General features: G+C 38.3%; 1 protein-coding gene across 1 annotated transcript in view; it reads left to right on the top strand.

The window, feature by feature from the left end:
• Positions 1 to 13,904, top strand: part of LOC126195428 (Down syndrome cell adhesion molecule-like protein Dscam2) — an 879,015-nt gene that overhangs the window by 319,943 nt on the left and 545,168 nt on the right. The window contains exon 3 of the mRNA XM_049934039.1: positions 3,141 to 3,319. Within this exon, the coding sequence (XP_049789996.1) occupies positions 3,141 to 3,319 (179 nt within the window). The remainder of the gene's footprint in view (positions 1 to 3,140; positions 3,320 to 13,904) is intronic.

The following is a 13,904-nucleotide window of genomic DNA, read 5'->3' as shown; positions in this document are numbered from 1 at the left end:
TGCTGAAGAGCATTGAAGAGAATTTTAGAGCTGTGAAAAGGCTTTCATGAACTCCGGCAACAAATTTATGATGTTTGGTTCATTTTGTGAACTTATTGCTTTGTTATGTTCACAAAAATGTGTATCTGCTCATTTCTGTATGACATTCATTAAAGTTCTTCTGTAAAGCAAGTGGTATGTGCAAAAGCTAAGGCATCTTTGAAGCTAGTTTAAAAACCTTATATGGAAAATTACCATTCTACTTTTTAATGTTCCTTATAGCAAAAAATAAACTCTTTTCAGTGGTGTCAGTTAAAAGATGACCATAGATGGTAGCTGTATTAAAAACTGGTCCTGAAAAATGCTGTAAATTTGCAATTTTCAGTTTGACATTTGAGACAAGGGTCAATAAAATCAGAACTATGTACTCATAAATGCTAATACTTGTGGAGTATAGTGAGCACCTGGTTGTTGGATAGCAACTCAAAAATCAAGGTCATAGCTGCTTTTTGCTTATAGTAAAGGATGCTCAAAGTATGACTTAAATCTTTCGCGATAAATTTTGCTAGGCACTTTTAGACCAAGAAACATAAAGGATAGTAATTCCTGAACAATTTGAGTGCTATAGCTGCATTCAGCACTAAAAGTTGTACTGGTGTACAAAAATTAAAGGTGATAGATGTCACAACATACACACAAAGCTATAACAAAGTTGGCCAAATTATTCACCCCGTGCACTTTATGAGTTGGTATGGGTCCGCTAAGGTGGCCCTAGCACCACATCACACAGTCAAATAAGCAGTGGATGTTCCATTATTAATCAAGTAGGGATACCTGTGTAAAATGCGCTGCAAAATCTTCTGAACCATTGACCAATGGAGAGACAATTCCTGTGGCACAGCTCAAACATTGGCTGCAGAATTTGGGGCATTTGCTGCACAGTCGGCTGTAGCTGCAACAACTTTATCAACAACTGCCATAGGAATGGGGCACTTCTTGCTCCCTGCAGCATCACCTATTTCATGATTTTTCAGATTTCTTGATCACTCTCTTTAGCCCATTTATTGACATGGGCCTCTTTGCTACTGTTTCTGTCAGAGATATTCTCACAATGCAGCTCTGCTATTGCTGCCATTCTGATAAAACATCTTTATCAGCTGTGCACAGTCTTTTTTCTCAATAGCCATTGTATTTTGTATGGAAAACTTCAATTTTCTTAACCCTGTTCATCAACAGTCACTCGACAAACACATCAACACAGTTTGCTAAGTGACAAATGGTACAATGACGTCAACACAGGAAATATTTCATATTTGGACTGTTTCCAGTGCCATATTTTCACCTGATGGCGAAAAGTGGAACTACAATTTTTTTCAGTGTACTCTGTGAGTGCACCAATTAATGAACATACCTACGATGTTTCAGCTTCCTGTGATGTGTACATCCCACACTGCAGCACTCAGAACACAGTCAGTTTAATTATAACCACACAGTGTATAACAAGAACAAAAGTGGATCCAATATTGATCCATCTGCCGCACCCATAGTAATTATTCCCCCTTCTGAAGATGTTCCCTGAGTTTCTGACTCCAACAATCTACATCCTTTCAGTTACATAGGAAGAAGACAATTTACCAATAAGATCTTTCATACTATAATATTCAAGCTTCTCTAGTGTAACTACACAATCAAATACTTTTGACGAATTACAGAAGTTACCAGTTTCAATGAACTGTCATTTAAATTTTGATTATCTGATTTATGAATTGAAAAACATGTTGTGGGCAGAACCCCTTTGAAACCCAAATTGAGAGGGGCTAAGTATCTTACTTTGGAAGAGGCGTATTATGGTTCTTGCGTACATACTTTTTCCAAGTACATTTGAGAATGAGGTAAGTAGTGTGACTGATCAGTAATTATTAGTATCTTTCTTGTAAAGAGGACTGTCTGGAATTATTCCCTGTGATAGCAGTGTGTTGCATATGTGGTTGAATAAATTGCACATGTATGAAGAACAGGATTTTTTTACTTCACTTCAGTGGTTTTGGTTTTGACAGAGTTAATTACTTCCTCAATTTCTTTGGCAAATTGTAGAGTAAAAATAGTTTACCTGTTTGTATGAGACATTTTTTCTTGCAAATATTTTACTGTATTGTCCCTGATCTGTCCATGTGAATCTTCTGAGCTACTTGAAAGCAGTAATTATTAAATACGTTGGCTACTTGACTACTATCATTCATTGTTTGGATGTTTCCTTTAGTAAAAAAGGCCTCTCATTTCTTGATTTAACCCCTCTAAATTCTTTGTTTTAGACATTGTACAGATTTTTTGATTTTAATTGTAGCCACGGTACTTAAGACAGCATAGTATTTCTGGTAATATGGAATCAGTGTTACTTTTCTTTTGTGCTATTTTGAACAATTTCTATTTTCCAGCAAATTATATTTTGATTCCTTTTGTAGAATTCAATACCATTGTGATGCTTTGTTAGTACCATTTTTTGGGGAAAGCAAGTGTTAAAGATTGATAAAACTCATTTATAAAGACATTAAATTTGGAATTAACATCTGTCACATTATACCCATCCTTCTGTTAGGTTCCTGAAGGGATATCTTGAAACTTTATGTCGTCTGTTCATTAATTACTCTGCTTTCTATGATACCAGTTCAATGTACTTTCTGTGATACTACTTCATTGTAATCATATACACTGTTTAGTATGGTTAGCTGTGTATCATGGTCTGTGAGGCCATGAACATGAAAATTTATATCACTGATTAAGTGTTCACCTACCAAAATGGTGTCTATTAGTGTGCTGCTCTCCTGTGTCTTTCCGGTGGGAAAATTAACAACAGAACACATGTTAGTGTTAAGTAACATTTCCAAACTGTTCTTTTAATTAAATATTTCAGATTTGCTCTGCTTTGTTTGATACATTGCTTAATAACAATTCATATTTTTGTTAGAGTATTTGGAAGTTTTCCAGTGTTTATCTGTATGCTACAATTGACTTTTCAGGTACCAGTAGTTTACAAGCATGGGCTTCCAATTGTTGATCTAAGTAGAAACCACTGGTTCCAATACAGTTTAACTTGATTTATGCACTGTAGCTCATTCTGTATGGGAGAATTATTTTGAGTGTTTGATTTCCACTTGTTTCAGGCATGTCTGAAGATGATACGATGGGCCCGATTTTCAACCGTGAACCTCCAAACAGAGTGGATTTTTCAAACACAACTGGTGCAGTAGTTGAGTGCTCAGCTAGAGGAAACCCTACACCTGACATAATATGGATAAGAGCTGATGGATCAGCAGTTGGAGATGTCCCTGGTTTGAGACAGGTTCGTCACTGTAACATAATTTGCGTAGTGTTTATATGCTAATAATATAGGTGCCACAGGAAACAATGTGTGACTCTTATGTGAGAGAATCATATGTTGGTCTTGGTATTCTGATTTGAAATTTCTTTGCGGATTTTATGAATTTACTTGTGTGCATTTGGTAATCCTCAGTACTATGTGACATGGTCATTTGTTGGGGAGGCTTGACCCCCACCCCCCCTCCCCTGCTATTTCTCTCTTTGTTGTAACTGAACACTTTATTGTGTGGAAACCCTTTTTTAATGGTTAATGGGGTGCATGTTTCAGTGTAGCTCAAATGGCCGAGTAACTATTGTGATCTTTCAGTAATTTATGGATAGTTGAGAGGTAGTTGCGAGCTGCTTGTGAGAGAAACTGTTAATTAGCTTTTGAGGATAGTAGAGATATGGTATCTTGCTTTAGCAAACATAGAGCTCAAATCTCAACACTAGATTTGAGCAAGTTTCACTTTTTCAAATTGCACAGCACAGATTAAACAATTCAGCAGTATTACTGCTAACCAAGTACTTGACAAACTGGAAGCACTGCACATAGCTTACATACTAAATTAATGACTGAGTTGCAATCGCCCAGTCTTCCAATGAAATTGTCAAACAAGGAGTCACCCAGGGATCTATTCTAGGCCCCTTTCTCTTTTTAGTCTATGTGAATGATGTCACCCAGCCACAAAACTCCATAATAGTGAGCTAAACAGATGACACATCTCTGTTGTTTTTTGGCAAAAATACCTGTGAACTTACATCTTCTGCAACAGGTGGAGTAATAACTATAATTAAGTATTTTCAAGAACAAGAGCTAAAGGTCAACGTTAATAAATCACAGTTATCATTCAGAACTAATAACTCTCATCATACCTCTATAAATAATATATATGGACCTGATGCAACATACACTAATAGCTGCAAATTCTTGGGCCTATACTTAGATGAAAACTTGCGGTGGTCAAAGCATATTAACTTTGTGTGTGGAAAGATTTGTAGTGGATTATATCTACTTAGTCATCTTGCAAAAATAGTTACAAACCCTACTATTCAAACCATTTACTATGGAACAATATATCCTTTACTAAATTATGGTATTGAACATTGGGGCTGTGCTGCTGATACACACATCAATAGATTAATGTTGTTGCAGAAGAAGGCAATTATAATAATACATGATCTGGGTCATAATGATTCTGTTAGAGAGACTTTTGTGCAACATAAGTACCTTACAGTGTATTCCCTGTATTTATATAAGTTAATTTTATTTTTTGTAAATCATCAAAGATTCAAGAAGATGCAATGACATTCATGACCACAACACTAGAAATAAAAATAGTTAATTTAGGCAAAGAATGAAGTTAAAAACTACAGATCACAGCCCATACATCAGTGGTCAAATTTGGTTTAACAAATTGCCAAAAGACCTATGTGCCTATGATGGAAATATCTTTAAAAGGAAACTCAAATTATTCCTGGCGAAGAAATGTTTGTACTCTCTGTCTGAATTCTAAGTTGAAAACACATGATCTTATAGTTTGTATTAGAAATATTTTAGTTGTATACCTACCTCTGTGACACTTCATTCCCTTTGTGTGCTTGTATTATAGTCTTGCTAATTTATATCAACTATTTGTTTTGTTTGTATTTTAATGAACATCTTCATAATTATGTAAACAACACAGACATTTGCAATAGTCATCATTTTTGTTGACTCTATGCAAAAAATTAAATAAATAAATAAAAGATGTACCACAAGCTTAAACAAAATGTTGATGTCCACTGATATTTTCTCTGTAGTCCTATTGATTTTTTTCGTATATGGAGACAAGATTAAAATAAATGGGATTGCTGCCTTCGCTCTTTGAGTGAAACCACCAGTGTTGGAAATCCTCTGGTCTATTGTTAAAAAAGCGAAACTCATTTAATTTGCTTAAAAAATAAAACACTCCAAGGGTAAGGAAACAACTTTTTGGAACATTATTAAACAAGAAACAAACAAAAAAGTGACCTAAATGAAATTAAACCCTCAGAAAATGCTATGACAAAAATGATGACAGTTTCAAATCATTGCCCACCAAATTTAGTGATTACTCCCTCACAGTGCAGCAAACATAGTACACGCCAATAAACAAGCAAATAAAGATGCATGGAATTTACTTTTGCAGGCACAGTTTGTACCACCAACAACACATTAGTTTCAAAAATACAACCTGTAAGGAGACTTTAGATCACTAAAAAGCAGTAACTCTGCTGGCTATGATGAAGTTTTTACTAGAATCTTAAATTCCTTTGCTGACTTTGTAATCAATCAATGACATGGGATATATTTCCTAACAGATTCATCCATAAAACTGGATAGAAGCAAATCACTTCTCATTACGCCCCTTTTTCTTCTTACATCTTGGGCAGCATTTTCTTCTGCCCTCCCACATCGTCCTTTTTCTTCTTTCTCTTATTCTTCTCCAAAGATCTTCAGTAGCTTCTTCGTTGACTGCTCCACTAATGACTCTTAATCATTTTCCTATATCTTTCTCTGTCATTGGTCTCTAGCATATTGGTCAATGTATGCTTATTTTTCTAATTTTCCTTCCCTTCCACCTTAATCCTCAGCTGTGATCAATCATTTAATCCAGCAACACACTTGCTTTCTGTCTTTGTCCTTGCACTTCTCTTTATTTTCTCTGTTGTTTTGATGATTCTATCCTCATTCATCCCGATCACATGTCTTACAAATCTTGTGTTTCTCAGGGTGATTTCACCTGATATTTCCTCATGCTCTGGTACAGTTCTTTCATAGGTCTTCACATTCTTCTCTTTACACCTCTTTTAGGGTCCAGTATTTTCTGCAGTGTTTGCCTGTCTTCTCTCTGTAGTTGTGCTGCACCTTTTTCCTAATACGAGGGCAGTTCAATAAGTAATGCAACACATTTTTTTTTTTTTGAAACAGGGGTTGTTTTATTCAGCATTGAAATACACCAGGTTATTCCCCAATCTTTTAGCTACACAACACTATTTTTCAACGTAATCTCCATTCAATGCTACGGCCTTACGCCACCTTGAAATGAGGCCCTGTATGCCTGCACGGTACCATTCCACTGGTCGATGTCGGAGCCAACGTCGTACTGCATCAATAACTTCTTCATCATCCGCGTAGTGCCTCCCACGGATTGCGTCCTTCATTGGACCAAACATATGGAAATCCGATGGTGCGAGATTGGGGCTGTAGGGTGCATGAGGAAGAACAGTCCACTGAAGTTTTGTGAGCTCCTCTCGGGTGCGAAGACTTGTGTGAGGTCTTGCGTTGTCATGAAGAAGGAGAAGTTCGTTCTGATTTTTGTGCCTACGAACACGCTGAAGTCGTTTCTTCAATTTCTGAAGAGTAGCACAATACACTTCAGAGTTGATCGTTTGACCATGGGGAAGGACAGCGAACAGAATAACCCCTTCAGCGTCCCAGAAGACTGTAACCATGACTTTACCGGCTGAGGGTATGGCTTTAAACATTTTCTTGGTAGGGGAGTGGGTGTGGCGCCACTCCATTGATTGCCGTTTTGTTTCAGGTTCGAAGTGATGGACCCATGTTTTATCGCCTGTAACAATCTGTGACAAGAAATTGTCACCCTCAGCCACATGACTAGCAAGCAATTCTGCACAGATGGTTCTCCTTTGCTCTTTATGGTGTTCGGTTAGACAACGAGGGACCCAGCGGGAACAAACCTTTGAATATCCCAACTGGTGAACAATTGTGACAGCACTACCAACAGAGATGTCAAGTTGAGCACTGAGTTGTTTGATAGTGATCCGTCGATCATCTCGAACGAGTGTGCTCGCATGCTCCGCCATTGCAGGAGTCACAGCTGTGCACGGCCGGCCCGCACGCGGGAGATCAGACAGTCTTGCTTGACCTTGCGGCGATGATGACACACGCTTTGCCCAACGACTCACCGTGCTTTTGTCCACTGCCAGATCACCGTAGACATTCTGCAAGCGCCTATGAATATCTGGGATGCCCTGGTTTTCCGCCAAAAGAAACTCGATCACTGCCCGTTGTTTGCAACACACATCCGTTACAGACACCATTTTAACAGCTCCGTACAGGGCTGCCACCTGTCGGAAGTCAATGAAACTATACGAGACGAAGCGGGAATGTTTGAAAATATTCCACAAGAAATTTCCGGTTTTTTCAACCAAAATTGGCTGAGAAAAAAAATGTGTTGCATTACTTATTGAACTGCCCTCGTACTATCCTCACCATTGCCTTCTACAGTCTGATCTTTGCATCTGTATGTAAATTATTTTTCTTGTGTTTATCCTTGGTCATACACAAGGCTGACCTCATCTTCCTCATCCTCTCTATTGTACCTTCATTGCTCCTGTTTCTCCCTGTTATGCAAGGTGTCCCAAGAGGAATTGTCAGTATTCAGGGATAAGACAGGAACAATGATTTGAGCAAAAGAAGTCTGGTAAAAATTGGCTCTAAAATGCATACTAACTATGAGCACTTCTTCACCTTCAATAATTTGAAACAGATCTCTTCTACTGCAAGCTCTTCGCTTTCCATATTTTGATAGATGGTGATATAGACCAAAACAAGAAAAATGTCCATAAGTGTGTGCTCTAAGGCGCATATCTGGAGAGCTATGAGCACCTGTTAATCTTCACTTCTGTGAAAAACATCCTTTCTACTGCACTTAGGGTATGAACCTTAGAGCCCATGTTTAATAGAGAATTTTTTTTTGTTTGGTCCACACTACCTCCTTCCAAAACATGGAAAACAAATAGCTTCCAGTAAAAAAATAAATTGTTTCACAGTATTGAAGATAAAGCACTCATAGCTCATTTTAGAGCCTACACTTTCATCCTTCAAATGATCGTTCCTGTCATGTCTCTGAATACTGATTATTTTTCCTGGAACATCTTGTATATTCTCACGGGTATTTAAATTTTTCTACCTTTTGCACAATGCCCACTGGTGTTTTCCAATCTTCTTTGGTAGTCGTTGTCTACCTTACTGTAAGCTTTCCTCGGTTCAACCCTTCTGTCTACCTTGCTTAGGTTGTTATTTATTTGCATCGACTTCTGTCTGGTGCACTATTGCTATGTTGTCCCCAAAGGCTAGGCCGTCCATTTGAGCCCTGTTGTCTTTTTCGTCAGTTGTGTGTGTCTTCCCAATTCATTACTTACTGCTCTCCACAGTCTGATCACTTCCCCGTCAGTGCTGTGTTGGACGAAATTGTGACAATAAATTTCCTTGCTTGATACTGGTGCTCATCTCAAACTCTTCAGTGCTCCTCTGAATCTTATGTGTGCCTTCCTTTTTGTCAAAAATCTCATTCTCAATTCTTGAGTAATGCCTCTGTGCTTCAGGATTCTTCAGGAAGTCTGTCTGTTGACAGAATGGAATGTCTTAATAAAGTCAGTGAGTATTACTGTCATGTTGTTATCTAAAGCCCTGTGTCCCATCAGTTCTTTCAGAATAAAGATCTCTTCTTTGTATTCTCTTTCCATTCTAAAGCCACTTGAAAGTATAACTGTACTTCATACCATTTGTTCTACTCTTGTCAGATGTCTTTTAATTACACATTGTAATTGACCTCTAGTAGTTTTTAACATTCCTCTTGTCCCCTTTCTTATGTAGTGGCACTATGATTGCATCCTTCTGTCCTTCTGGTAACTTCTTTGTCCTCCAAATCTGCAGACAAACTTGGTGATGTTGTCACTTCTCAACTTTATCTTGGCTGCTACTACATCTTCTCCAGTTGCCCTATTATTCTGTAGCTAGCTTACTACCTGTGTGACCTCTCCCCTAGTTGGAAGTCATTACTGTCTCTCTTCTGTGTCCAGTTCCAGTTTATCTTCAGGTGGTTCGCAGTTCAGCAGGTCATGAAAGTACTCTGTAACTATTGTGTAGTACTTCTATGCGCTAATGGCAGTTTTCCTTTGTACTTTTCTCTGTGCCTGTATCCAGACAAACTCTCCTTGAAATTTTATGGAATATTCCATCAGTTCTTGGAGGAACATAGACATATTAATATCTTGAATACAAAATATTAATGTTTCACAATAATATTTATTCAGTAGTTCATTATGAATCAGTTTTTGGCTTCTTGGGCCATTGTCACATAACTTAAATCCAAACAGATAGTCCACACAACTTCAGTAAGAATTCATAGCTGCACAACAAAACACAAGCATAATGCAATACCTAGAGAGATCTTATATTGCAGAATTTTCAGATATTAAGTAAAACTATATGAATGTATAAACCAAAAATGTTTTGTGAGTGGGTAATGGCACAGGCTACTATGTCATATTAACAAGCTGGTGAATGGAATGAACAGACTGAAAAAAGGAGAGGGGGAGAAAGAAGTCTATGGAATGTGGGTGTGGAACAATTATAACAAGATTGCTAACTAATAATCTCTATTCTTGTTTTTTCTTAAATTGTCCTTGTGATCACATACAGTTCCTATTTCATCCTCCATCATCTGATCCATGTTATTGTCCTGGCCACTTTCTTCCTTATTTGTGGAAAGTTTCACATTTTCCTTGTTTTTCCTGTTGCTCCAGTCATCCAGGCTTTCCTCCTGTTCTCCACTGCTTCCTGCTTGTTTCAACACCAGTGATTCATTTTCTTCTCTTCCTTTCCCAATAGTTCAGCCTGCTTCCCTATATTTAGCATCGTGTCTTTGCATTCATTGTATGTTTCAGCCTGTTCCTTGTGTTCTTCTTGATTGCATTTCAATTTATCTCTGTCTGATTTTACATTTCCAGTTGCTCTAATCATCTGTGACGGTCGACCTATTTGGATTTCAGTGGCATTTAAGTTCAGAGAGATAGTGATTTAATATTACTCTTACTTTCATCTTGACTTTGGTGTTCATGATCTGTGTACTATTTGTCCGACTGATTGCAACATCGTCAATATGTAAAGCCCAAGTGCTGGTGTAGGAGCTGCCATGTTTCCTCCTGCGTGTGTGTATGTGCGAGCAATGTTTTGGCTGTAACATGATGAGAAGGGAACACTGCATGGCAGATATGTCAGTGTGATATGCTGTAAGTTACCTTCAGTTGTTGTTCTTCCAGTATGGTCACCTTTTAGTTTTTGTTCTCGTGGTCCAGCTACTCTGTACGACAGCTGTGTGCAAATTTATTGTTCGTGACTTCGTATGCAGGCAGGGTGATGTAAGGGAGTGTCTAACTACTTCTAGCTACTAAATGATGAACATCTTCAGCGAAAATCATCTGTAATGTTTCAACTATTTAAATCAGTTACGAAGACATCCAAATATCAGTAAGTCATAAACTCAAACACATCGATCAATATGTCCGATCAAGACAAACTCGACTTAAGATGTAAGATTTACGATCTTCACTTGTCTTGAGTATTTACATTGTAGTATGTCCATTTGTCCTGAGGTATTCATGACACATTCAAGGCGTGTCACCAAGGCATAAACCTACACTTCCAGCAAGTGCACTCACCAACTCACCACTTACCCCTGTTGTGTTACGTCACTGGATACACACTCTCTGCACAGATCAGGATGTGCACAATGAATACTTTCCACTACATAAAACATTTATAGAGGCAAAACCATCTTTTACCAGCAAGAGCATCCTCAGTAGAGTATAGGACATTCTCACAAATAACACATATTACACTACAGGATTTACCTATGTCTAATTCTTACTCAGTTTTGCCCTGAAATATGTTGCTATCAGTCTTATTTTGTGTTTATGACACAGGTGAATTAACCTTCCTCATTTTTATTTGTCTTTTGGTGTGCCCACTACTCTCCTATTAGTCTTTTATGGTAGTTTTCTTTTCCAATTTCTGCATTATAATCATCTGTCAGTATATTCACTTGTCTGTGTAGGTCAGGGATGTCCAGCTGTTTAGCTTACCTGGGCCACATTGGAAGAAGATGAGTATTTCGGGGCTGCACAAAATAAACTTAACACTCACAGTAATAGCTCGGTGTGTGTGTGGGGGACCAATAAGAGAATAGCAACATGTGGCAGAAGTTTCAAATTGAAGATATTCAATTTATCATAACTTTATATCTAAAAACAAAGATGATGTGACTTACCGAACGAAAGCACTGGCAGGTTGATAGACACACAAACAAACACAAACATACACACAAAATTCAAGCTTTTGCAACCAATGGTTGCTTCATCAGGAAAGAGGGAAGGGGAGGGAAAGACGGAAGGATGTGCGTTTTAAGGGAGAGGGTAAGGAGTCATTCCAATCCCGGGAGCGGATGGCGGATGGATATGTGTGTGTGTGCGAGTGTATACCTGTCCTTTTTTCCCCCTAAGGTAAGTCTTTCCGCTCCCGGGATTGGAATGACTCCTTACCCTCTCCCTTAAAACGCACATCCTTTCGTCTTTCCCTCTCCTTCCCTCTTTCCTGATGAAGCAACCGTTGGTTGCAAAAGCTTGAATTTTGTGTGTATGTTTGTGTTTGTTTGTGTGTCTATCAACCTGCCAGTGCTTTCGTTCGGTAAGTCACATCACCTTTGTTTTTAGATATATTTTTCCCACGTGGAATGTTTCCCTCTATTATATTCTTATCATAACTTTATATATACAGAATTTTGTAGATTATTATTATTATGTTTATTATTTTTAACTGATAGTGTGATATTTTTCCCTCCTTGAGCTGCACTAATACTTGTTTTGGGCCATGTGGCCTTTGGGTTTACACCTGATCTAGGTCCTCTCAGGAACTGTGTACCATTTCATGTCTGTCATGTTCTTGTCATTAGTCAGTGTGTGTCTGTTTGTTCCCCGATATCTTTTCTGACCTACTGTTCATTTCAGTTAAGCTATCCTTGCATCTCTCGTCTACTGTGAACCCCTTACCAAAGCATTCCTTTTCACATTATTCCTGATTTTCCTTTCAGCACTTTAAAGCCTCCTGATGCCACTGTGTCTTCATCACTGGATCTTCAATATGTTTATGGTCCTGTACTGAAAATTCTTTTAATCTTAATCATTTTGAGGTTCTCAGGAGCTATGACTCTTCCCTTAAACACTTTTTGGAAACTTCCACAGCATCTGAATACCTACTTTCTTTGACGTTGTATTGATGGGGGTTGTCCTTCTGGAGTGATCTCGACTCAGCTGTGTGTTACATTTCAAAGGTATTTGAGAAAGTGGCCTGTGATAGAATAGTGACTCATTTAACTGAGCAGAAGTTCTTAACAGCTCTCAGTTTGGTTTTTGTGAAGAATTCTCCATAGAAAAAGCAATACGAGATGTTATAAAGACATTTCTGGCAAAGTTAAATAAGAAAACTTATTCTTCTACGAATCGCAAAAGTCTACCCACCAAACTGAAATGTTATGGCATTGATAGATTGATGGCAGTCCTCTTGCACTGATGTAATCTTACCACCACAAAAGAAACCAGAGGGTTTCATTCATAGACTGTGTCATAGGGATGAAACTAGCCCCAGAAGAATAAGAATGCACTGCACTGGGGGGGGGGGGGGGGGGGATTACATAACATGTGGTATGGCATGAGGATCATTACTAGGTCCATTCCATAGGTATGCACCAGCATTAGACATGAATTGTCATATTATATTTGAAACATATTGTAATAACCTCTCTACTATCACCTCCTCCCTATTCACATACCCTACCATCACCCTTATTGTGTGCCCCCCTCTGCCAATACGCATGCCCTGTTCCCCTTCCCTGCTCTCCTTTTCCACTTTGCCCTGCCCCATAGCCTTCTGGTATTGTACCCGGCAGTCTTCATGACTCTACTAGTCCCTGCGTACTCCATCAGGCAGTGCTCTTTCTCTCCCCCACCTGTACATTGCTATCGTTTTCTTTCCCATCTCATCCAGATTGCTATCTTTGTTCTCCATGACAGTTGCAGTCTGGTCTGAGCTGCTGGAGATGACAATCATGTGGATCATGTGTGTGTGTAAGATGAGCTTGCTTGTGTGAATGGATATGTATGTGCCTTCTTTTCTGAAGAAAGCCTTGACCGTAAGTTAAATTGCATTTGTATGTGCTTGTCTGCAGCACAGTGTGTCGTCTTACAGTGAGTAGCAATCTATCCTTTTCATCATACCTTTTTAGTGGTTTTCTTACGAAGGCCAGGCATCCAGAATTAACATACTTTGTCCCATATATCTGTGCATAATATCATTACGAATTCTGGAGACATAAAAGCTATTTCAAGGGATAGCATGATAAGTAATAAATCGTCAAAGTATTGAGTGCTGAATGTGAAGAACATTAGTCAGAGTTCTCAGCTCAACAAAATGTGTCCTTCAGTGTATAACTTGTGCCAGATCTACAAAATGAATGTGTCGATTAGCTATAGAACAAGTAATACTGATTACCCTAAGCAGCTTTATGGCACTAACACTGATATGTAATTCTGTTTATGATAGTGTGACAAGCTTCAAATGAATTAATGCCATTTTTTGTTGCAAAGGTGGAATCTAGGGGATTAGGACCAGTAACAGTAACATTTCATCCATGACGTGAGCTCTCTTTGCTCGAAGATGACATCATTTCTTAATCAATGAGCAT

Source organism: Schistocerca nitens, chromosome 7, assembly GCF_023898315.1.
Source record: "Schistocerca nitens isolate TAMUIC-IGC-003100 chromosome 7, iqSchNite1.1, whole genome shotgun sequence".
NCBI classification, from domain to species: domain Eukaryota; kingdom Metazoa; phylum Arthropoda; class Insecta; order Orthoptera; family Acrididae; genus Schistocerca; species Schistocerca nitens.
The sequence above is the reverse complement of the archived record's forward strand: the minus strand, read 5'-3'. Positions and strand labels throughout refer to the sequence as shown.